This window comes from Mirounga leonina, unplaced genomic scaffold (genome assembly GCF_011800145.1).
Source record: "Mirounga leonina isolate KUSES-001 unplaced genomic scaffold, KU_Mleo_1.0 Mir_177, whole genome shotgun sequence".
NCBI lineage: Eukaryota > Metazoa > Chordata > Mammalia > Carnivora > Phocidae > Mirounga > Mirounga leonina.
The window spans coordinates 4,512,147-4,536,565 of NW_023270459.1; the positions used below are offsets into that span (position 1 = coordinate 4,512,147).

The following is a 24,419-nucleotide window of genomic DNA, read 5'->3' on the forward strand; positions in this document are numbered from 1 at the left end:
CAGTGGAATGATAGGATAGGAGTTCCTGGGATGAAAACTTTTGACAATAGGAAAACTGCAGGTTTCTAAGCGGGAGGGTCACGTGTTTTAGACCCCTGAGATACACCTGGTAATGTTAAGTCAGGATTCACCCCACATCCTCTTTCTGTGTCCCGTCTCTGTTCATCAGTGGAGACAGGATTCCACCGGCCCCCTCCCTAACTCCATTCATTACATCCTGACCTTAAAATACTTCTGTGGTTTCACATGCATCACCCTCCCCTTGTGCTACTGAGTCAGCTTCTTCATTGCATGTTCGCCCTCCCTGAGCTTGCAGAAAAGCACAAACATTGTGGACACACGCTTCAGAGTTTTACCGTCTTTATTTTCAATCTGCCAGACCAGGTTGTCTACTCCTGTGCTAGTCAGTGTTAACCTCTGACTGATGGGCGCCAGGCTGTGTCCTGACCCATGTGGGGGTGCCACAGAGGGAGAAGACGAGACCCAGACTTCAGGCAGGTTTAATACGGGGAGGCAAGATACACATGTGGAGATGACTGGAGCATACTTACAAAGCAGCAGATCAAAGCGATACAGTACAAACCCAGATCGTTAGAAGTCACAGTTCCTGGTCCTCCCTCTTAGTCCTCTTGACTCATATGACCTCATTTGGTATTCTCTTCCATCTCTTTCCCGTTGTCTCCTTTCTAGTATCAACAGCTAGACCAGTGTCTAGGTGTTGTTTCAAAGCTTGTAGCAAGATTGCTTTAGGACACTGCTTCAGCCCGATCATCCCCAGCTACCAACCATCTCCCAAGGACTGAATTTGTATTAGCTACATTGCTTCTGAAACTCCGGTCTCAGAGTGCTTCTGTGCCTAACCATTTCTCCTTTGGTCCTGGAGCTGTGCTCCTTTGGGAAGAAAACTTCAGTCAGGAAGGGATACCAAGCCGCTGAGAGAGGATTTTACAGCCCCAGTAGTGGATCGGTCTGAGGATTTCTGACCCTGAGACAGGAACCCTGATGTTCCCCCTCTCCCAGGCTGCTCAATGCCTGTGTTACCCAGAGTGCCTCCAAAGGTCCAGGGCACCCCTAGTCTGTGGTGAAGTCAGAACTCGGAGCTCCCTCTGCTTGACTCACACCCCTGTCCGCATTTGTCCCCTCTGCTGTCTCTCGGCCTCTGCGTCCCAACAGGGAGGAGCTCCGATGCCGCAGGATCTGCAGCCCCTTCCCAAAGGCTCTGCGCACAGCTGACGAAGAGAAATAGAAAAGCAGGGGGTCCAGACTGGCATTGAGGGAACTGAACACCACGGCTTCCGCCCTCCACTGGGGGCTCTTCTTCGTGTAAAACCCCACCAGGTGGGATACGTTGTAAGGCCCAAAGCACACCAGGAAATTAAGGAGCGTCACGACAGCCAGCCCTACAGCTCTGCGCCGCCTCTGGGCCCCTACGTGGGGCTGGGTGAGCATGATCCACACAAAGCGCCAGTAGCAGAAGATGGTGATCACCATGGGGACGAAGAACAGGAAGAGGCACAGCTCCAGCCTCACAGAAAGCACCACCTTCAGCTGAGATTCGGTGAAGTTCTCGTAGCAGGTGATGCCGTTGTCACTCGTGGCATTCTTGGTTGAGTTCCAGTACTGACCGATGATCACGATGGTGCAGTGACCAAAGGACAGGATCCAGGCCACCAGGGCAGCGATCACTCCATACACGGGCTTGCGGGACAGCTTGTACTGCACGGGGAAAGCCACTCCCAGGTAGCGCTCGATGCTGATGCCGGCCAGGAGCCACGTGCTGCAGTAGATGCTGCTGTAGAAGCCGAAACCCGTGAGGGCACAGAGCAACTCGGGCAGATACCAGCGGAAGTCGTACGCAGCCTCAATTATCTTGAAGGGCAGCAGCAGCAGCAGCAGGAGGTCCGCCAGCGTCAGGCTGAGCAGGAGGATGTGGATGGGGGCAGGGTGGGGCTGGCGGACCCGTCCCACGAAGGCCCGTAGCGCCAGGAGGTTGGCAGGGAGACCAGTGAGGAAGATGGCGATGTAGGCCGTGAGGATGAGGGAGTTGCGCCAGTTGGTCATGTTGGCTCTGGAAGAGGTTGGAAAAGGGCAGGGTCAGGAAGTCCCACTCCCAGCCTGAGCCCCACCCCTGCCAGGTTCAGGATGGGGACATCCTCCCTGGTGCTCTCCCCTTCCCAGGCCAAAGCTTTCTGCTGCTGCCGCTGCTTGCTCACACCACCCGCCAGAACTGCCCAGAGCAATTATTGACTTTGCCTGGGGCGGGATATTAAGCAGTAGCTATTACGTTGGCCATCATGTGTCTCTGGGGGGGACCAACCCTTGGCTTTCTCCTCTCCTCACAGATACAGGAAGTTGCTGTTATCAGCTTCCACCTTTCCTTAAGTTCTTTACTCAGTCAAAGATCCATGGAGAGAAAAGGCAAGCCTCATCTCACGAGGGGAGGCCTGTGAGCTGTCTCTCGGCTGTGAGACCCAGTCCCGGCTCTCCACAGGACCCCGCCACACGCCCAGGAAGCAGGTGCCTGGCCCCCCAACCGATCCCCCTACCTTGTCTTCCTCTCCTTTTGCAGAACACAGATTCTCCTCCACTTTTTTCTCCCCTGACCAGTGCCGGACTCTGGGACTATTACTGAAAAGAGGAAGCTAATGAGGTATGGGGGAGGGGCAGTGGGAAGGAAGGGTGAGCCTGTATTATCTTTTGGGGCTTGTCCCCTAAAAGACTTTAGACCATATTCAGAAAAGCTCAGTGTTTTAACTATCAGCAGAAGAACTCTCAACGGGGTCACTCAGTTTCTACTTGGCTTATAACCCTTGCTGCCCAAACACAGCCCAGCCCCTCCATCCTCTCTCTGGGCTTGAGGTCCCGGTCTGTTTCCTCGATCCCACCTCCACTGGCTCCTGTCTCCATGTATGAGCCTCACATCCTGTTTCTCACAGACATCCGGCAGCCCGCCAGCCCCTTCCCCTCCACTCCAGATCCCAGCATCTCTTCCCAGAGCACAAGCACTGAGCCAGCTGCCTTGCCTTGTCTTCAGTCCAGAGAGATGGCTTCTTGGGATTAGTCCTGAAGGGAAGTCTGAAAGCTTCTGGGAAAGAGGAACAGGGCTTTAGCCACTGCTACTGCCCATTTCACACAGGAAAAAATTGTAAGGAACCTGCTGGTAGAAAGCTTTTATACTATCACAAGTCATGTGACCAGAGAGAGGAAGGTCAGTAATTGAACACTGTCTCCTCTCAAACCTGAAGGATGGGGCGCCCGCCAGCATCTTCATTCTCCCCCTAGAGATCCTCACTCTGACTTCCAAACCCAGCTTCTCTGTCCCTAGGTCCTGAATTATTTTTTCATTCCCAGGCATTTTTCCCATTTCTTAAGTCAGATGATCTTATCTTCTCTTTTCTAGGCAATTTCTTTTGTAATTCTTCTCATTTTCGGAAAAGATGTTTCCTCTTTCCTTTTAGTCTTCAATTTTTTCTTTCCTATGTGGTCTCCTGTCCTCGGCCCTCAACAGGTTACTTTTGCCCTCTTGGTTGAGACAGATTGGTTTCGCCTAGCCTGCGTCTTGTTCTGGTGGAAATAGCATGGCATTTAGAGTCATGCAGATGTGGGCTCAAACCCAAGTCCCTTCACTGGCACCTTGGAGCAGATGAATTTTCTGAATTTTAGCTTCCTTTTTGGTCAAGTGAGGATGGGAATACTTACCTCCCAGGGTTTTTGGTGAGCTGTGGATGAGATGGCATGTATAAAGCATACAGTCCAGTGCTGAGCACTGAGTGGGTGCCCATGAGTGGAAGTGTGCTGGCAGCTTTGGAGAGAGTAAGTCACTTGGTAAAATATCCAGAGGCTGAGGGCACCGACATGCCATCCGACTCGGGAGAGTGTCAGGGATTCAGGAGGTATGCCTGTGTGTCTCTTTACAGGGGAGTTGTGCTCAGGCTCCCGTGTCTTTCCCCCATGTGTTCTCTCTCCCTGTGGGCTGGGTCCAACCTCTGAGCCACCCTTGTTCCTTCCTCACCTTTCCCCCTCTATGGAGCTCCAGGTTAGAAGCTCCTGGATTCCTGTCCAGGTGCACACATCTGAGGAAACAAAGTCAGAACACATTTGCCTCTTGACCTAGGGAATGGGTCTCCATTTTGCCATCTGTGGCCTGATCCCTGCTCTCAGAATTTTTTCCCCCGGATGTATACTCACCCCCTGTTGTTTGCTCAGTCAGTCATTTCCTCAGTCATTAGTTTTTTAGCCTAGAACCATGGGGTCCAGAGATCTTAATATTTAGCTTTTCTTTCTCTTCAGCTCTACCCTCCACTAGAACCAAGGAGTTTGATCTTTGCATTTATCTCCTTCTCCTGGCACACACATGCACTTCCCAGATAAACAGGGGAACTAAGGAAGAGACCAGTCTCTGTTGCTTGCTACCAAATATATTTGTGTCATTTTGCTTTTATGATTTTCTATAACTATTCATGAGGATCTGGATTTAATGGCCAAGCAGAAACTTCTGGCATACAGGTGTTGAGGAGTAGGACCGCTGCTTTATCTCTGCCTGTCCTCCCCCTGCCCCTGCCTTTCTCCTGTCACTGAGGCACGTCACCTATGTTGAAGGGGCCCCAGTGAACCCCCTCCTCCACATTACGAAGGTAACATAATAAAGGAAACTTTGAACTCATGACTCATAACACCCACCTATGTCACAGGAAAGGGAAATGCAACCTCTAAGCCTGAATTCAAGGGCTGAGCTTTCACAAAGGCAATGTCTTTCACAATCTCTTCCAAGTTGTTTTCTTTCATCATCATTACAACCCAGCTTTAAGGAAGTTGGGCCCATTATTTAAAGTTATGTATAATCACTTTCTCAACTTCCTTAGTCCTCAGTCACTGCTCCCATCCCCTGTCCACTCTAATCTGGGTTATATCCCTGTTTTTCCATAGGACCTGCTCATCCTCAGATTAACAGTGACCTCTCTGCTACTGAATTTAGTGGACATTTTCTTCCTCTTTTATTAGCCTCCAACACAGTTTCCATAGCCTTCTTGAAACATTCTCTTTCCACGAATTCTCCTATATTATGCTCTTCTGGTTTCCTGGCCTTTTCCCAGGTCACTTCTTAGTGACCTTCACTAGCCCACCTTTCCCTGGTCATCCTCTAAATGTTCAAGTCCCTTAAGGCTTGGTTCCAGGTTCTCTCTTATATTGGTCCTATACTCTCTCTAATCTGTTGTATGCATTCCTGCAGTGTTAATTATCATCTTCATAAACCCCAGATCTGAATCTATCTGGGCTCCTGTGAGCTTTAACATTCGCATGTCCAAATGCCTGGTAGACATTGTCATTCGGATGTCTCCCAGGCACCTCAAATTCAGTGTGTCCAGAGCTGACTTTAGACCTCCACCAAATGAGGCCTCCTTCCAGCATTCTCTGTGTTGGGGCATAGGATCTCTTCCCATTCCATCCCCTGAGCCATAATCTTGGAGTCAGTCCCACTACTGTCTTCTTCCCTATATCCTCAGTGCAGTCCCACATGCTTCTCAGAGCCCATTGAAGGCATCCATCTCTCCCCATCTCCATCATCCCATCCCATCGTAAGCCACAGTCTGTTACGAGGAGGTTGGCAGGAGCTGTGACCTGTTCCTTCCCAGCCACTCACACCCTGACAGTCAATTCTCCATACTGTACTTAGTGGGATCTCTTAAAAATCTCAAGCCAGTTATATCACCCTCTTGTTTAGAACCCTTTCTGAGGTTTCTTATTGCCTTGAGGATAAACATCAAAACTCTTAACAAGATCTATGGCCTTGCCAACTTCCAGCCTCAACTCGTATCTCTCTTCTCTCTCCTTGCTCTCTAAGCAAGACCATCTCTTGCTTCTGTGAATGTGCCACCTTTCCTCTGCCAGGGGCTCTTGACCAAGCCTCTGCCTGCAGTGCTCTTTATTTCTCATTACCCACTCTACCTCCCCTGGCAGGCTCCAGCCTTCTTTCAGATACCCACTTCCTCCTTAAGAAAGCCCTCCCTGACCTCCTAGGTTCAATGAGATTCTCTTATTGGATGTTCTCAGAGCACTGTTGCTGAATAGTATTCTGTTTCATAGATACTTTTTGTTTTATTTATCCATTCACCTGTTAATAGACATTTTTTTGGGGGGGGGGTTGTTTTTGTTTTTGCTTTTTAGTTTTTGGCTAGTGTGAACAAAGCTGCTATGTATTTTGTTGTTTAGGTCTTTGTGAAGATATGTGTTTTCAATTCTCTTGGGAAAATACCTACATTAGCTGGGCTGTATGGTCAGCTTTTTGTTTAACTTTTTGAGAAACTGCCAGTTTTCCAAGGTGGCTGTACCATTTTTATTCCCACCGGCAGTGTATGAGTATTCCACTTGCTCCACAGCATTGCCAACCCTTGGTATTTGTCAGTCTTAAGTTTTTGGCATTCTAATTATGTGGCATGGTATCTCACTGTGGTTTTATTTTTTTATTATTATTTTTTAAAGATTTTATTTATTTATTTGAGAGAGAGAGAATGAGAGACAGAGAGCACGAGCGGGAAGACGGTCAGAGGGAGAAGCAGACCCCCAGCCGAGCAGGGAGCCCGATGTGGGACTTGATCCCGGGACTCCAGGATCATGACCTGAGCCGAAGGCAGTCGCTTAACCAACTGAGCCACCCAGGCGCCCCTCGTTGTGGTTTTAATTAGCATTTCCCTGATGACTGTTGATGTTGAGCATATTTTTAAGTACTTATTGGCCATCTGTGTGTCTTTGTGAAGTGTCTAAGTCTTTTGCCCATTTTCAAAAAATGAGATTATTTTCATATTACTGAGTTCAGAGAATTCGTTATTATGTTCTGGGTACTGCTCATCTGTTACAACTTAATGACTGTTCAGTGCTCATCTGTTACATATATGTATTCTATTTTCTCCCACTATATGACTTGTGTTTCCATTTTCTTAATTATCTCTTGAGGAATAAAAAAAATTTGAATTTTGATAAAGTCTAACTCATTTAGTTTTCCTTTTATGTTTTGTGCTTTCATAAAGTCCTAAGAAATCTTTACCTACCTATCCAGTCCAAACTTTCTTTTCCTTTCTGAATTACCTTGATATCTTTATTGCAAATGAATTTATTGTATCTGAGTGGGTCTGTTTCTTGAGTCTCTGTTCTGTTCTAGTGATCCTTATGTCTTTCCTTTCCCCATTTCCACACAGTCTCGATGGCTGTAATTTTATAATAAGTCTCGAAATCAGGAAGTGTAAGTTCTCCAACTTTGTTCTTTTCTAAGATCGCTTTGGTTCTTCCAGGTTATTTACATTACCATAGAAATCATTCTACAGAGAAGCCTGCTGGAATTTTGATTGGGATTGTGTTGAATCCATAGGTCAATTTGGAACTGTTGACACTGGGATCACATTGAGCCTTCCCCATTGGGAACATGACACAGCTCCATGATTTAGATGTTTAATTTCTCTCAGCAGGAGAGAGCTTTTACACATCTTTTCTTACATTGATTTCCTAAGTATTTTTGGTGTTCTTGCAGATTTAGGGTTTTTTTAAAACTTTGTTTTCTAGTTATTATATCATAGCATCTTTTACGATTCCTTCACAGCACATATCTCAGTGTGTTATAATCCATTTATTGTGTCCTCACAATAAATACTTAATGTGCCTCTCCCTTAGAAACTATCCACAAAGGCAGGGGAAATGGCTGTTTTGCTCACCACTATATCCCCAGGGTCTGACAGAGAGCCTGGCACATACTAGACACTTGATAATTATTTCCTGGATGACATGTGGATGGATAAGTGGAAGAATTGGAATGGAGAGAAATCGATTTTCAAAAGCTCAGAGATCTTTGTTTCCAGCTGCCTCATTTTATCTTCTTCTGGAACTGTCCTAAGAAATCCCAGCCAGGAATCACTTGAGAGCTCTTTCGTAGATTAAGGCACTCCCACTACCTTTGTGGGAAGCTGCTGGGATCTTCCCTCATCGCCAGTATTGATAAATTAGGCTAATATACCTTTACGACCTAGATCCTGCTTGGCAAGTATGAGGGCGGTGTGGATATAAAATATTCGAAAGTGAAGGGGAATGCAGGATTTCACCAGTAGTGGTGCTAATGGCAAATAAAGAGCTGTTGTTTCATTCATTCATTCAACAAATGTGTCTGATCCCTTGAACGTGGTGGGATCTGTGCCAACCACCAGGATATCAGGGTCACAAAGACAAACACGGGCTTACACTTATGGAGGGTGGTTACATGCTGATGGAGAGAGATGGGCCAGAGTGAGGAAATATGCACACGGGAGTCATTACGCAGAGAGAGACGCTGAAGGAAATGAAGCTGGGTGGTGGCAGGGAGAGTGGTCACTGCATGGCAGGGACTTCTTTGGCCAGAGGCATCAGAGAAGTCGTCTCTGCACTTACTGTTAGCTGATACCTGAGAGGTTGGGCTGAATTCTGGGGCTGGCCACTGAGAAGTTCCCGCAGAGGAGGGGTCTGGGCTGGGGAGCTGGCAGGTGTGCAAGAAGGCAGAAAGCACCTTTGTGGGGGGGGGGGGGTGCGGAAAGGCCGGTGTGACTGGAGCATGGTAAGCCAGGGCTGTGACAGTGGAAGACCAGATGGGTTTCAGTAGGGACTTGGGATTCTGTCCGTAAGCAATGGGAAGTCACTTCCGGGCCATAAGAGGAGAGTGATGTGATGAGATTTATGAATGTGAGAGGACAGGTGCTGCTGTGTGGGGAGTGGTCTCCAGAGGGTTGAAGTTGGAAGCAGAGAGAGAGAGAAGAGAAATGCATTGGAGTCGTCCAGGGGAGGACTGATGATGGCACGGATTTAGGAGAATGTGGCCATGTAGGCAGAGAAGATCGGCTGGGATTTGGGATCTGTGACTTTAAATAAATTCCACTGCATGAAGAGTACAGGATGCCAGAGACACAGGGAACTCTTCTGCAGAGTGAGAGAGATGGTTGTAGACCTGTAGTCTGCATCCAGGTGGACTTTGAGATGTCATTGCTCTCCTGTGCCAGCACAGTTCACCCCCGTTCCATTGGTGTGGTACCCTTTTTGAGCCCCTGCAGTGGCCTTGTGAAGGTGTGGAGGTGACAGTCGATGCCCTCCACCCCCTTGCATGTCCTCTTTTAGTTGCCATGGGCCCAGCCTTGCCTGCGGCTCCAGTCAGTAGTGGTGTCCTGCAGGTCTGTGGCCTTGCCACCTCCAGCCTCAGCACTGTTGCACCACTGAAGAGGGGGAACAAGGAGGAGCAGCCCAGGCCTAGCATCTGGGCAGTGTTCTTCAGGCCTGTCCTTGTTGGCCTCCTCAGTGGGCATCGTGGGTTTTGCCGCCCACTGCTGGTAACAGCCTCCCTCTGCAGAGACCTCTCCTTCCTTCACTCTATCCCTCTGCTTGCTATTCATCAGATTCCACTTCTGGCCAATAATACCAGCGGTGGTGGCTGGATAATGGTTCTCCACCCCCCCCACCCCCCCCAAAGATCTCCATGTCCCAATCCCTGGAACCTATGAATGTTACTCTATGTGGCGAAAAAGACTTACCGGGTGTGATGAAAAAGCTTACAGTGGGGAGGTTATCCTGGATAATCTGCGTGGGCCTTAAAGGTGATCACAGATATTCTTTTTTTTTTTTTTTTTAAGATTTTATTTATTTATTTAAGACAGAATGAGAGACAGAGAGCATGAGAGGGAGGAGGGTCAGAGGGAGAGCAGACTCCCTGCCGAGCAGGGAGCCCGATGTGGGACTCGATCCCGGGACCCAAGCAGGGATCCCGATGCGGGACTCGATCCTGGGACTCCAGGATCATGACCTGAGCCGAAGGCAGTCACTTAACCAACTGAGCCACCCAGGCGCCCAGATCACAGATATTCTTGTCAGAAGGAGGCAGAGGGAGATTTCGGACAGACAGAAGAGGGGAAGATGGTCTGATCACCAAGCAGAGACTGGAATGAGGTGGCCACAAGCCAAGGAATGCCAGCAGCCACCAGGAGCTGGAAGAGGCAAGGAATGGGTTTTCCTCAGACCAGTGATACTGGTTTTGGACTTCTGCCCTCCAGAACTGTGAGAGACTTAATTTGGGTTGTGTTGAGCCACCACGTTTGTGCCAATGTGTTATAATGGACATAGGCAATGCTTACCCAGCAACATTTGACTGCTCGTTCTGTGATCCTGTGTATCAGGTACCATGCTAAGAGCTTTACAAAGATGAACTCATTTAATCCTGAAAGCATTCTGTGAAACAGACTCAAACACAGAGAACAAACTGGTGGTTGCCAGAGCGGGGAGGATGTGTGGCAATGGATGAAATATGTGAAGGGGCTTAAGATGTAAGAGCATGTAGTTATAAAATAAATAAGTCACAGAGATGAAAAGTACAGCATAGGGAATTTAGGCAATAAAGAAAATTCTGTGAGTTTGGCACACTCATCCCCCTTCTGTAGATGAGAAAACTGAGGTATAGAGGGGTTAAATAATTTGCCTGAAGTCAGCTGGTAAATGGAAAAGCTGAACTATGAACTTGGGAGCCAGACTGTCTTCACCACTGGACTCTGCTCCGCCTTGTGCGGGGAGTGGGGGTGGGGGTCCAGGTGAGAACCGGCTCCCCCAGCAGCCCCTGAAAGTCCTGTAGATCCCACTCCGGAGGATACAAGGGCACAGGTAAGGGTGTAAGATCATGTCATCTGCTCCCCACAAGAAGTGTCTGTATGGTCGCCAGCCTTCCTGCTTTTTGCCTTCACTCTTTCCCTGAACCCACGAGGGAATGACCTTCCACCCCAGTTTCCTAGAATCCCGGCAATTCTCAGCCTTTCACATGTTCTAGTTCATGCTCTAACCCCAGATCCTGGATGCTGTCATCTTTTTTTTTTTTTAAGATTTTATTTATTTATTGGAGAGCATGAGCAGGATAGACGGTCAGAGGGAGAGGGAGACGCAGACTCCCCTGCTGAGCACAGAGCCCAATGCGGGGCTTGATCCCAGGACCCTGAGATCATGACCTGAGCCGAAGGCAGATGCCCAGGCAATTGAGCCACCCAGGGGTTCTCATCAGACGCTGTTGCCTTTCATCCATCCCTTCTTCCCTGTCTTTAACGATTTTGGAAACCAGGGGAATAGAGGGGAGGGAGCATTTTCTGTTGCTTTCTACTTAATTTTCTGTGTCATTTAGCACTTATGAGCATGAATGCTTATAAAGATCTGGATTTGATGGTGAAACAGGACTAAGAACTTGGAAGGAGTCTCTTCCTTTATTTCTGGAATCTTGAAGAGGTGGTCTGACCTTCCCCCCCGCCCCACTCACCCCGCTTCTCTATCTGCTGTCCCTGCAAAACTGACCTTCAGACCAAGAGCAGGACTGAAAGTCCCCCCACCCTCGGTCCCCTTGGCTACACACAGCTTCTAGCCCGGACACCAGGTAGCTTTCAGGGGCTCAGGCCTCCTTTGAAACAGCAGAAGGCAGCTGGCTTGGACTGCCTTTCAGTGTTGACCCTGAGCCAAGGAGGAAGAGCAGAGAGTCTTTAGAAATGAAAGTGGTACAGATTTCCTCAGTAAAAACTGGCTGTGGTTGCAATCAGGTACTGGCTGATCTTGCAGAAGATGTGCTCACCTGGGGCCAAACTGATGCTCTATGTTCCTTTTCCCAGCCCAGCTTTCCCTCTGCTTTCCTCCCCTTTACCTGCCTCTGTCACATAGGCCACTCCTCTTCCGCCCGCTAGATGTGGCATCACCGGGGCTGCCAGGCTTTCTGTCCAGTTTGCAGAATCTCAGGAAAACTCAGATTACACCACTGATGCTCCAGAGGCTTGGAGGAAAGTGTCAGAAACTCTTGAGTGGGGAAAGCGGTAGTACGTGTGGTTTGATAATTGGAATTTCCCAGGAGAAGGGAAAGCCCTGGTTTTCTTAATGCAAACTGTAGAAAGTAGAGTTTCTGTTTATCAAAAACGGAAGTTGGTTAAAACTAGATTGAGAAACAGTGATGCAGTTGATGTAATACTTTACTACTAGCTCTCAGAGAAGTTTATGTGAACTGAGATCCTCTGCATGTTGAGCGCCACCCTCCCCGCCCCCCTCCCCCCCCAGCTCCTTCCATTCCTCGCCAGAGGAATTCAGATCCCTCAGTGAGCAGTGAGGCTGTTGGGAAGAGGACGGAGCGTGCAGATGGGATCTTGGTTTTCAGGGTTTCCCTCTTTTCCCCTGAGCCCTTCCTCTGCCGTGATAGGAAGCCACAGTGAATTGACACCTGAGCCTCCCTTTGTGTCTCAAGAGGTCTTTGCCACATATAAAGCTAAAAACCTTATATCTCACATGAGCCTAGAAACCCAAACCACAGAGGCTTAACTAAACACACATGGGTTTCTTTTCATCATGTCACATGAAGGAGACAGGGCAGCCCTCAACAGCCCAGGCTTCTAGCTTTCTGCTCCACCATCCTAGAGTTGACTTGCTGCTTCATGATCTTAAGAAGCATCTACATTCTGAGCAGAAAAATAGGGGGGTGGAGAGTAGAAAGAGCAAAGGGGCATGTGAGCTGAATCTAAACCTCGAGAGGCTTTATTTTGTAGAGCAGTTTTAGGTCCACAGCAAGATTACACAGAAGGCACAGAGATTTCTCTTACGCCCCACACACGCATAGCCTCCTGCCTTATCCACATCCTTCACCAGAATGATATGTTCATTACCATTGACGAACTTAAGTTGACACATGATTATCACCCAAATCTATCCCTTTCTTATTTTTAATTTTTTTAATTTTTTTTAAAGATTTTATTTATTTGCGAGAGAGAGAATGAGAGACAGAGAGCATGAGAGGGAGGAGGGTCAGAGGGAGAAGCAGACTCCCTGCTGAGCAGGGAGCCTGACGTGGGACTCGATCCCGGGACTCCGGGATCATGACCTGAGCCGAAGGCAGTCGCTTAACTAACTGAGCCACCCAGGCGCCCATATCCCTTTCTTAATCAAGATAATGATAGCTTTTCTAGAAGCCCTACTCAGCAGACTTCCTATTTCTTATTGGCTAGTACTGTATCTCATGACAACTCCTGGCTGCAAGGGTGTCTGGGAAAGGGATTATTAACCGGGCATTTTCCCAACCTGACAAAGTAGGGTAAGGAGGGAGGGGAGAATGCCAAAATTACAGAAATCTTGAATAGCACATACGGGGAGGAAAAGTACTTCTAAAACTAAAATACCTATGATGACCGTAAAAAGGGGTAAGATTTTACAAGGCAATCTACAGATTCGGTGCAATCGCTATCAAAATACCAACAATATTTTTCACAGAACTAGAACAAATAATCCTAAAATTTGTATGGAACCACAAAAGACCCCAAATAACTAAAGCAACCTTGAGAAAAGAGAACAAAGTGGGAGGTATCACAATCCCATATTTCATGATTGCTACAAAGGTGTAGTAATCAAAACAGTATGACACTGGCACAAAAATAGACAAATAGATCAATGGAACAGGAGAGTCCAGAAATAAATCCATACTTATATGGTCAGTTAACCTACAACAAAGGAGGCAAGAATATACAACAGGGAAAAGACAGTCTCTTCAACAAACGGTGCTGGGAAAACTGGACAGCTACATGCAAAAGAATGAAACTGGACCACTTTCTGACACCATACACAAAAATAAATTCAAAATGAATGAAAGACCTGACTGTGAGACCTGAAACCATAAAACTAAAATAAAACACAGGCAGTAATCTCTTGGACATCATCCTTCACAACATATGTATGGATATGTCCCTTCAGGGGAGGAAACAAAAACAAAAATAAACTATTGGGACCACACCAAAATAAAAAGCTTTTGTACAACAAAGGGAACCATCAACAAAACAAAAAGGCAACCTAGTGCACGGATGAAGATATTTGCAAATAATATATTTGATAAAAGGTTAATTTTCAAAATATATAAAGAACTTCTACAACTCAACACCAAAACAGAAACCAATTAGAAAATGGGCAGAGACCTGATCAGACATGTTTCCAAAGAAGGCATACAGATGGCCAACAGGTACATGAAAAGATGCTCACCATCACTCATAATTAGAGAAATCAAATCAAAACCACAATGAGATATCACTTCACACCAGTCAGAATGGCTGGTGTTAAAAAGATGACAAGTGTTGGCGAGGATGTGGAGAAAAAGGAGCCCTCGTGCACTATTGGTGGGAGTATAAATTGGTGCAGCCACAATGGAAAACAGTATGGAGGTTCCTCAAAAAATTATAAATAGAAATATCCTGGGAGGGCGCCTGGGTGGCTCAGTTGGTTAAGCGACTGCCTTCGGCTCAGGTCATGATCCTGGAGTCCCTGGATCGAGTCCCGCATTGGGCTCCCCGCTCAGCGGGGAGTCTGCTTCTCCCTCTGTCCCTCCCCACTCTCATGCTCTCTCTATCTCATTCTCTCTCTCAAATAAATAAATAAAATCTTTAAAAAAGAAAAAAAAAAAGAAATATCTTGGGAACCTGGGTGGCTCAGTCGTTAAGCATCTGCCTTCAGCTCAGGTCATGATCCCAGGGTCATGGGATCGAGCCCCACATCGGGCTCCCTGCTCAGCGGGAAGCCTGCTTCTCCCTCTCCCACTCCTCCTGCTTGTGTTCCCTCTCTCGCTCTCTCTATCTGTCAGATAAATAAATTAAAAAAAAAAAAAGAAATATCCTATGATCCAGTATTTCCACTCCTGGGTATTTACCCAAAAAAATGAAAACACTAATTCAAAAATATATATGCACCCTGATGTTTGCTGCAGCATTATTTACAATAGCCAAGATATAGAAGCAACCCAAGTGTCCATTGATAGATGAACGAATGAAGATGTGGCATATACGTATGATGAAATGTTACTCAGACATTAAAAAGAATGAACCTAGAGGGCATTATGCTAAGTGAAATAAGTCAGACAGAGAAAGATAAATATCTATTATTTCACTTATATGTGGAATCTAAAAAACAAAAGCAGAGAGAAACAGACTCATAAATGCAGAGAACAAACTGGTGGTTGCCAGAAGGGAGGTGGGTGTGGGGGATGGGCAAAATAGGTAAAAGGGATTAAGAGGTACAGACTTCCAGTTATGAAATAAACAAGTCACGGAGATGGAAAGTACAGCGCAGGGAATATAGTTAATATTGTAATAATGTATGGTAACAGATGGTGACTCTCCTTACTGTGGTGAGTACTGAGTAATATATAGAATTGTCGAATCACTATGTTGTATACCTGAAACTAATATAACACTGTGTGTCAACTGTGTTAATATTTAGAAAAAATAAATATCTTTTTAAAAGCTCCCAAAAAAGGTGTGGGACTTTAGAAAGGATTTTTATAAATTGTTTTTATTGAAGTGTAACTTACATACAATAAAGTGTACTAACCTTAGAGGTACAACTTAATGACTGTTAACATATATATTTGTGTGACCACCATGTGGGTCAAGATGTAGACCATTTTCAATGTCCTACAAGAACTCTTTGTGCCCCTGCTCAGAGAGCAACCTTCCCACCTCTGACATAACTACTATTCCAACTTCTACCACTAGAAGAGGAATATTAACCATCCTAAATCTTGGAAGGAAAAAGATGATGGATAGAGAGGAACAAAAGGGAAGGAGAAGCCCAAATTAATGGTTGCTTTTGTAATATTGCTGTTCTCCTTTGCCTCTTAAATTATTCTAATTACATTTTGAAAACCTTCTTCTTAAAATGTCATCAAAAACTGAAGATAGACATTTTAGTTTGTTATAAGCTGAAACTCCAATCAGTCAGGACTGGATTCTACGTGTGTAATAGAACATCTCTAGGTAATAGCTGTGTAAATAGGATAGAATTCTGTTTCTCTGTCATATACGAGCAGCCTGAAGATTGGAAGTCCAGAGCAGCCAGGATTGTTTTTGACAGCTGCAGGAAGACTTAAGAGACCCATCCTCTTCTAGCTGTCTGCTCTACCAATCCTAGACTAGCCCTTGTCCTCATGGTCCAGCATAGAAGCTGAAGCTCCAGCCATCACATCTGTGTTCCTGACAGCAGACTAAGAGGAAGGGAAAAAGAAGCGCTTACCCCTTCTCAATTTAATAGACTTCTTAGAAGTTCCACACAATACCTTTTAAAAAAATTTTTATTAACATATAATGTATTATTTGTTTCAGGGGTACAGGTCTGTGATTCTTCAGTCTTACACAATTCACAGAGCTCCCATAGTACATACCCTCCCCAATGACCATCACCCAGTCACCCCATCCCTCCCACCCCCTCCACTCCAGCAACCCTCAGTTTGTTTCCTGAGATTAAGAGTCTCTTATGGTTTGTGTCCCTTGCTGGTTTCGTCTTGTTTCATTTTTCCCTCCCTTCCCCTATGATCCTCTGTCTTGTTTCTCAAAATCCTCATATCAGTGAGATCATACGATACTTGTCTTTCTCTGATTGACTTATTCCGCTTAGCATAATACCCTCTAGTTCCATCCATGTCGTTGCAAATGGCAAGATTTCATTTTTTTTGATGGCTGCATAATATTTCATTGTATATATATACCACATCTTCTTTATCCATTTATCTGTTGATGGACATCTAGGCTCTTCCCATAGTTTGGCTATTGTGGACATTTCTGCTATAAACATTGGGGTACAGGTGCCCCTTTGGATCACTACATTTGTATTTTGGGGGTAAATGCCCAGTAGTGTAGTTGCTGGGTCGTAGGGTAGCTCTATTTTCAACTTTTTGAGGAACCTCCATACAGTTTTCCAGAGTGGCTGCACCAGCTTGCATTCCCACCAACAGTGTAGGAGGGTTCCCCTTTCTCCGCATCCTCGCCAACATCTGACTTGTTAATTTTAGCCATTCTGCCTGGTCCACACAACACTTCTAATAACTCACTGGCAAGAACTTAGTCAAATGACCACACCTACCTGTGAAGAAGGCTGGGAAACAGCCTTTTAGCTGGGTTCAGTGTATTATTAAAAATCAGACTTTGGGGGGACTCCTGGGTGGCTCAGTTGGTTGAGTGTCCGGCTCTTGGTTTCAGCTCAGGTCCTGATTTCGGGATTGTGGGATCAGGCCCCGGGCTGGGCTTCCCCGCTCTCGTGCTCTCTCTCTCAAAAAAAACCCCCCAAAAACAAAAAACAGACTTTTTTACTCAGTGAAGAAACTGGTAGTCTTTTCCAAATTGCACTTGTACAACTTTTGCAGATGAGCCCTCTCTCCCCCAGTTCTGCAGCTTTTGCATTGTGTCCCCAAAGGCCTGGCATCTGCCCAAGGAAGAGCACATCTCAGGGAAGACCTCAGCACGTGGGGAAGAAGGTACCACAGGGAGCATTGCCTCACGTGTCTGGTTCTGTGGTCCCTGGGGTTGGATGAATATAATTCTGCCGGGTTGCAGAGGTCAGTTTTGTCTTAGGAACACAAAATCAGATGTGAGCGTTCTGTGAGCATCTCAGCCAGCTATCTCTGGGCAGGATTTCGATTACTTTTGTGTTTCCTTTGACACAAGTGCCGTATGTCTCCCAATGAAAGAACTCAACCACGGCGCTGTGGGATAGGAGCAGGAGCCCCGGCACCCACCTGGTGGACAGAGGGAGAGCACCCGCTGGCCAGGAAAGCCACACTGCCATATCCCTCCGTGCCCAAGCAGCCACGAGCCCCGGGGCCCAGCGGAGGCTGCTCTGGAAGCAGAGGCAAGACTAGGTTTCGAAAGGCAGAGCTTTCCTTTGTGCAGAGGCATCTGAAATGGGCCAAGGGCCATGGCCTTAGCTGCCTTGAGAGGGTGGACGGCGGCGGGTCTGGCAGCATTCGGCCAAGGAGGGGAAGGAAGTTGCTAGACTTGTCACAGGTGAAGAGAATTGTGGAATCAGGTGAGGCTGTCTGAGATGTTCTGCTCGAGTTAAGAAAAATTAAGGTAAGTCACCTCCCTGATTTTGTGCTCCTTTTCCCCATGCTTGACCAACTGAGCTTCTACCATCTGCCTTATTTATTTATAACGGAAATATGGTTAACACACAATGTTGCAGTAGTTTAGGGTGAACAGCATCGTGATTGGACAAGTCTGTATGTTATGCTCCACCCCCCACAAATAAGGCTACCTTCCGTCACCACACAGCGCCATTCCAGTACCGTTGGCTGTCTTCCCCAGTCTGTACCTTTTATCTGCGTGACTTATTCATCCCAGAACTGGAGGCCTGTACCTCCCCCTCCCCTGCCCTCTGGCAGCCATCGGTTTGTTCTCTGTATTTCTGGGTCTGTTTCTGCTTCTTGTTTGCTTATTTGTCTGCCATTGGCTTTTTTAGAACGTCCGTCTGTGCCTCCTTTCACTCCTAATAGAACCATTCGTGGAGTTCCTCGATGGGGTAAAGATTCCCCATCCTGTGTCTCAGGAGGGGCTGACTCTTCACTTGCCCCGATTCCTCTCCTCAACACCTCAGACTTTCCTCCTCTACCCTCGCTGGACAAGACGTGTTCTTACAGGAGTCTGAAGTTTCAGAAGTGCCCTCCCACCACGTGAAGACGCAGAGGCGACAAGCGTCATTGTCTTCGAGCTGTGCCCTGTTCTGTCTCACTCCCCCAGAGGCCCCTGGCGCTCTTCTGAGAAGGGTGAACGTGGCTTAAGGGAAGAGAGGAGTTTGAATACTCTTTCCTCATTGAGATGATTCTGCGCAGCATAGGGTGACAGCCTGTGCGGAGAGCGTCTCTTGTGCAGGGGTCCCAGCCGAGATGTCGAGGCTGGCCCTGCAGGCTTAGGGTGGTTCGGCCGGCCGCACACGCCTGCGGCTGGAGCCAAGGGCTCGGGTAGGCCCTGCTTGAACCCCAGAAAGCGAGGTGGGAAAGGCACGTTCTCAAAGCCCCCCGAGAAAGCAGTTCTGTGTCAGAATCTGCTGTGCCCATGTCCAGAGCAGTTTCCAGTCTGCACCGGGATGTTCCCCTTTCCTGCTCACTCCAGAAAGGATGATGGAATGCCCGGAACTGACAGTGACATTATAAGGGCTTCCCTTGTATGTGCTCATTTCTTTGTTTACTTAACTTCACAAACCCTGGTCCTTTCAGTACTACCATGAACCATTGATCTGCATTTCTTGCCTCTGGTTGCCACACACCCGTGTGTCTCAACACGTCTTTTGAGAACCGTTGAGTTAGAGGACCAGATGAGCCAAGACACTCCTGGCCTGGCTGGGGATGGACCAACCCACCTGGGGCTCCTGTCTGACTGGGCCCCGGTGTAAGCAAGCATCTGCCTACATTCACCTTCAGACCCGCCTGCCCTTCACCCCTGACACCATCACATTGTTTCTAAGAGTGGCACCCCCCACTTAGCTCTCTAGCTGTCTCAGTGCTTCTGTGGCATGGGCTCCAGCACCCTCGTCCCCAGGCGCAAATAGTGGTAGGGTTGCTCCCACGGTGTTCCCCGAGAAGGCTCCGGGGCTTCAGGGAGAGGGTGCGGGCCTGCAGGCACCTTCATGACTATTCACTTCTAGGGCCGCAGAGCTCTCCCGTCCAAGGAGTCACGTGTCAGAGGGGAAGAGCCCTCGCCGAACCCTGCTGAGGCAGTTGGGCCCTCTCTGCTTCTCCCCACGTCTCTGCCCCTGCCAGTCGAATTCCTCTCTCTCCAAATCCAAGTTCTGACTGTTCTCCCAGGCCTCTCTTTCCAACCAGAATTCCGTGCAGCCCATACTTTCTCTTTTGGAGGCTTCTTTCAGGTCGTCAGCTGTATTTCACCCTTTCTTTCTGGTCTTTCTTCACTCTCTTCCTCTCCACCCCCACCCTGGACAATGTCAAGTTTGTCAAGTTCCTGTTCCCTTCCTGGCATGGTCCAGCCAAAGCAGATTCATCTCCGGTTTTGCATCATTTGGCATTCCCTGGCCAGCAGAGCACATTTTGTGTGAGCACATTTCTGGGGGACTCCTGGCTTTCAGGTCCAGGGGCCCCAGCCTGCCCAGAAGAGTGTCTGAGACCACCTGGCCTCACAAAGTCCATGGCTGTTTGAGGAATCAGCTCCGCTGTTGCTCCCACACATCTCTCTTCCCCAAGTTCTCTGCCACCTCCTCCCTTCTCTCCAGAGCCCTCTCTCTGAGCTCTGTGGGCCCAGGACAGCCCTAGGCTCCTTGGATACTCCTGGAAGTCTCTTGGATGAGGCAGCTGAGGGCAGGGTGACAACCAGATGATGCATTTCATCTCTCTGTGAATGAATGGGGATAGAGCATCAAACAATACAGACACGGCTCTTGCTTTCATGGAATTTACATGCCATTGGGGGCAAGGAGAATAGAACAGTATCTACATAAATATAGAAGATAATTTATTGTCGTGGCACATTCCTTGAAGGAAACAAAATAGGATAATGTAATAGTCACCTGGGATGTGAGGGAGGTGCTCTGCGTGGCAGGGAAGGGTTCCTTGAAGGGGTGACATTGAGCAGAGGCCTGAAGGAACACTCCCTTTGAAGAGCTGGGGGAAGAGCACTCCGGGCAGGCAAGGCAGTTTGTGCAAAGGCCCAGGGGCTGCACAGAGTATGGTGTGGTGGAGGAACTGAAAGGAGGCCAGTGTGGCTGGGGTGGAATGAGCATGAGGGAGGGAGAGTGATGGGAAATGAGGTCAGAGAGGGGACTGAGCAGGGAAAGCTCCTCACGCAGGGCTCTGTAGCCCAGCGGGCCGATTCAGACTCTATGCTCAAAAATAGGAAACCGTGGAAGGGTTTTGGGCAGAGAAGTGAAATCTGATTTATGGTTTGTGAAGACCCCTCTAGTTACCTGATGGAGGGCAAGAGTGCCTTACTCCTGTCTGGCAGAGCTTCCTTCTTCCCCAGATTTTTTGGGAGGTGAGGGAGGCCTCTTGATGTAGGATCTCTGCAGGGACCTAGCGTCTGTCTCTTATCCCTCCATTCTCTCTGTCCAGGCTTTGCTGTCCTCCCACACCAGCCCACTTTCCAGACTAGTAGGAGCAGAAGGGAGGAGACCACTTGCTGTTGTCTCTTGCCCAGTGTCCTTTGCATCATTTTACATAAATACTTTTGATGTTCTGGATTCGAGGGAATGACAGAAACTCACCGGAAGCATTGGGAAGGGAGAGTGCTGCTTTTCTCCCTGTGTCTTGTCTTGCCTTCATTGCTGCCCATCCTGGCCCCCACAGCAGAGACTGCAGCCTCCGAGTATTACTGAGGAATCTCCATTCTGGAGCAAATGTCAAGCCACAGGGGTTCCCATGAGCCTCAGATCCTACTGAGAACTCCTTGCTGCCCTGGGGTTGCTGGGGATGGGTCGGGGAAGGGGGGAGCTTCCTATTCTGCTCCTCTCCTAGTGTTAAGTCTGGTGAAGCAGGAAGAGGAGGGAGAGTTTCTGGTCTGGGAGGAACCAAGTGGGGCAAAGCTGAGTTCTCCCTGCTTTCCACCAGCTGGCCTCACTTCCTTCCCCCTGTTCCAACAGTCCCTCTGATACTGTGTGGGAAGCCCGGCTGACCTGCCCCCTTAGTCTCTCTGAAGAGCAAAGGTTTTCCGGGGGGGCACGTGTTTGGGGAGAGAGGGTGTGGGATGGGGTGGATTAAGTACTTTGAGAAAGCATATCTCATATACTTTTATGTTTGAAAAACAAAATGGAAAACAGTTGTTTCATGATACAGACTAGTGAAGGTCAACTTTGGAGTTATTTTTATTAAAGGTTGAGAGGTACTGAGGAGACGATGGGCATCTCAAGCCCAACTCAAAGGAGGGAGCCATCTGTGGGATTTATTCAGGCCAAGGTCCAAGCTCCTCTCCACAATGCCATCCCAGCCCAGCACCTGCTCATTACCACCACCAGCCACAGCCCGTGGAAACGTGTCGGTGGTTAACACTCCGGTGTTAACATCCTGTTCATATTCACATCTTGGTTCCCATCCTGGTGCTAGCTCTGTGTTCTCTGGCGAGCTACCTAACCCAAGTTAAGCCATTAAAGCCCTAATTTCGGGGGCTAAGAGCATGGACTCTGGACCCAGCCACATGCTTGTTGTGTGTGTAACCTTGGGCAGGGTTACCTTACCCAGGCCTCGGTTTCTTTACTTGTAGAATGGAGATAACGATACAGGATTGACCTTGCAGGCTTGCCGTGAGGATTGAAAGGACCGTGTTTATGTATGCACGCACATGTGTGTGCATGTGTGTGTAAACATATGCATGTATGTATGTGCACGTCTGGTACCTGCAAGTATGTGTAAGTGTTGGCTGCTGTTACTCTCATTATTTTACTTTTGTTTAGGACAAGGCTAATGATATGTGAGAAACATGTTGATTTGTAAAAAACCCACAAGTAAATCCTACCTCAGGTGGTATGTGGACAGCATAGATGTTGTGATAGTGCTCTTCGATAACTAAAGTGAATGTTAGCCAGGTCCCCAGCTTTCTGCCCCTGCTCCGTATCTCACAGGCTCCTCCTGACTTCCTCTGATCTAATTTGTGATTTCCTGTCTTCACTGGGTTTTCTATCATGTGCCTCATGGCAAAGCAGCTCCTTAGATCTCTGTTGAATTGTCCACCTGGCCCTCCCATCCTTTCTACTTCTCCACCTGAGGAAGAATTAGCCTCATAAGGATTCCAGAGGCCTGTAACCCCTCTCCCCTCAAGGAGGGGAAGATGCCGATCCGTGGTCCTCAAAGTGTGGCCCCTGGGCCAGCAGCGTCAGCATCACCTGGGAACTTGTTAGAAATGCATGTGCTTGGGCGCCTGAGTGGCTCAGTTGGTTAAGCAACTGCCTTCGGCTCAGGTCATGATCCTGGAGTCCCGGGATCGAGTCCCGCATCGGGCTCCCTGCTCAGCAGGGAGTCTGCTTCTCCCTCTGACCCTCCTCCCTCTCATGCTCTCTGTCTCTCATTCTCTCTGTCTCAAATAAATAAATAAAATCTTTAAAAAAAAAAAAAAAAAGAAATGCATGTGCTTGACCACCTACCCCAGACCTGCTGAATCAGAGGCTCTGGGGATGGGGCCGAGTGATCTGCGTTTCAACCAGTCCCTCAGGAGTGTGTGGTGCGTGCCAAGGTTTGAGAGTTGCCATCACATAAGAAGAGTGGGTCCAGTGATTGTTTGGGGGTTGTTCAAGTTCACAGTCCTGTTCTGGACAGCTGGTGCTCACATGAAACTCTAAAGCTCGGTTGTGAAGACAGGGACCAGAGGCAGAAGGGGAGCCAGCTGACCACTCTGAATGCCTTCTGGCCTGGCTCCCTCCCAAACCTCCCAAAGGCAGAGCTCAGGGATGTCAGCCAGGCAGTTGGGAAGACAGCCTGGATTCCCACAAGGACTGTGTCCTGATCAGCTGCATGGTTTGGGGGAGTCATGTAACCTCTCTGGGCTTCGTTATGGGTTGTAGCCCTCTGGGAATAGAGCAGGATGGTTTGGGGGAATAAATGAGGTGACTTATGTGAAATCACTTTGCAAAACTGCAGATACTTCTCTACTGTCAGTTGTCACCAGACAACTAAACTCTCCACAGGAGCGATTCTCAACTTTTTCCCAGGGGTCACACATGGGACTGATTATGCTGACATACTAAACAGACTCCCAAAACATTCCAGCTGTGCCTTCTCCCACCCCTCTCCTGCTCTCTCCCGAGAGAGTGTCAACAGCATCTGAGTCAGAAGTTCCAGTGGGCAGAAGAGACATGTCCCTGCTTTGCAGCCGTGACCTGACCTGCTCTGTCCCCTCAGCCCCCATTGTAGCACATTTTAGCATGGCGCAGTCTCTCTGTTGCTGTCTCTTCACCCCTTCTCTCTCTCTACACTCTTTCCCTTCCCTGCTTCTGTCTGTCCCCTGGACGTGAAGCGCTTGCCTTGTCCCCAGCAGTGTGACCCTGTCCCGATTCCTTCTGTTCCATGCCACCAACAGTCCTTTCTCAGAGCATGTGCAGCCACCTGGGGACCTTGCCTTAATCTGACTGTTTATTGGGCAAGGGACTGGCAGCCTCCAAAAGGACGTCTTCAGGCTCCTTAATGAAGAGGCAGGACTGAAGCTGCCTCTGCTCCATGGGCCGCTTTCACCAAGATGGGCCGTGTCATCGGCAGAGAGTCAGTGGTCGGCCACGTCTTTCTTCCTCAGAGAGCCCTCCCTTGGCAACCCCATCTGCAGAAGGCCCCTGTCCTCCTCATCACAGTGCTCTGTTTTGTTGCCTTCATTGTACTTTACCAAAACCGGAAATTGTTTATTTACCTTTTGTTTATCACCAGTTCCTGGTGACTGGGAGGTGCTGCTCAGGTCACAGGCTTGGTTTGACATTGTTCCAGGAAAAACTTTTGGTTGTGCCTAATAATTAGGCAGACTTTCAGGTGAAACAAACAATTACTATTTTTTTATTTGCTACCTCTCACCACCACTTGGCCCAGAAACGGGGAGGAGGAAGCGACATTTAACTTATCAAAACAATATTGTTAATCATCTCAGGTCTTTTATTAGTTTGGTCACAAGTAATCGTCAAAAGTACTG

The 24,419-nt window shown here is 48.0% G+C and overlaps 1 protein-coding gene across 3 annotated transcripts; it reads right to left on the minus strand.

Moving 5' to 3' along the window:
- Positions 1-343: 343 nt before the first annotated feature.
- On the minus strand, positions 344-3,152 carry FFAR2 (free fatty acid receptor 2). 3 transcript variants are annotated; one of them, XM_035023789.1, is made up of 3 exons: positions 3,024-3,151; positions 2,547-2,628; positions 344-2,068 (listed from the first exon to the last, which is right to left on the minus strand). In XM_035023789.1, exon 3 carries the CDS (start codon positions 2,059-2,061, stop codon positions 1,072-1,074), a length of 990 nt encoding a protein of 329 aa, XP_034879680.1. In that variant the 5' UTR covers positions 2,062-2,068; positions 2,547-2,628; positions 3,024-3,151; the 3' UTR covers positions 344-1,071. The 3 variants fall into 3 exon arrangements, with proteins under 3 accessions (XP_034879680.1, XP_034879681.1, XP_034879682.1); XM_035023790.1 differs by having other exon boundaries at positions 2,547-2,642; XM_035023791.1 differs by lacking the exon at positions 2,547-2,628 and having other exon boundaries at positions 3,024-3,152.
- Between the last annotated feature and the right edge of the window lie 21,267 nt (positions 3,153-24,419).

Coding starts and splice junctions, on each gene's coding strand:
- FFAR2 (XM_035023791.1), bottom strand. CDS start 2,061: ATGACCAACTGGCGCAACTCCCTCATCCTCACGGCCTACATCGCCATC.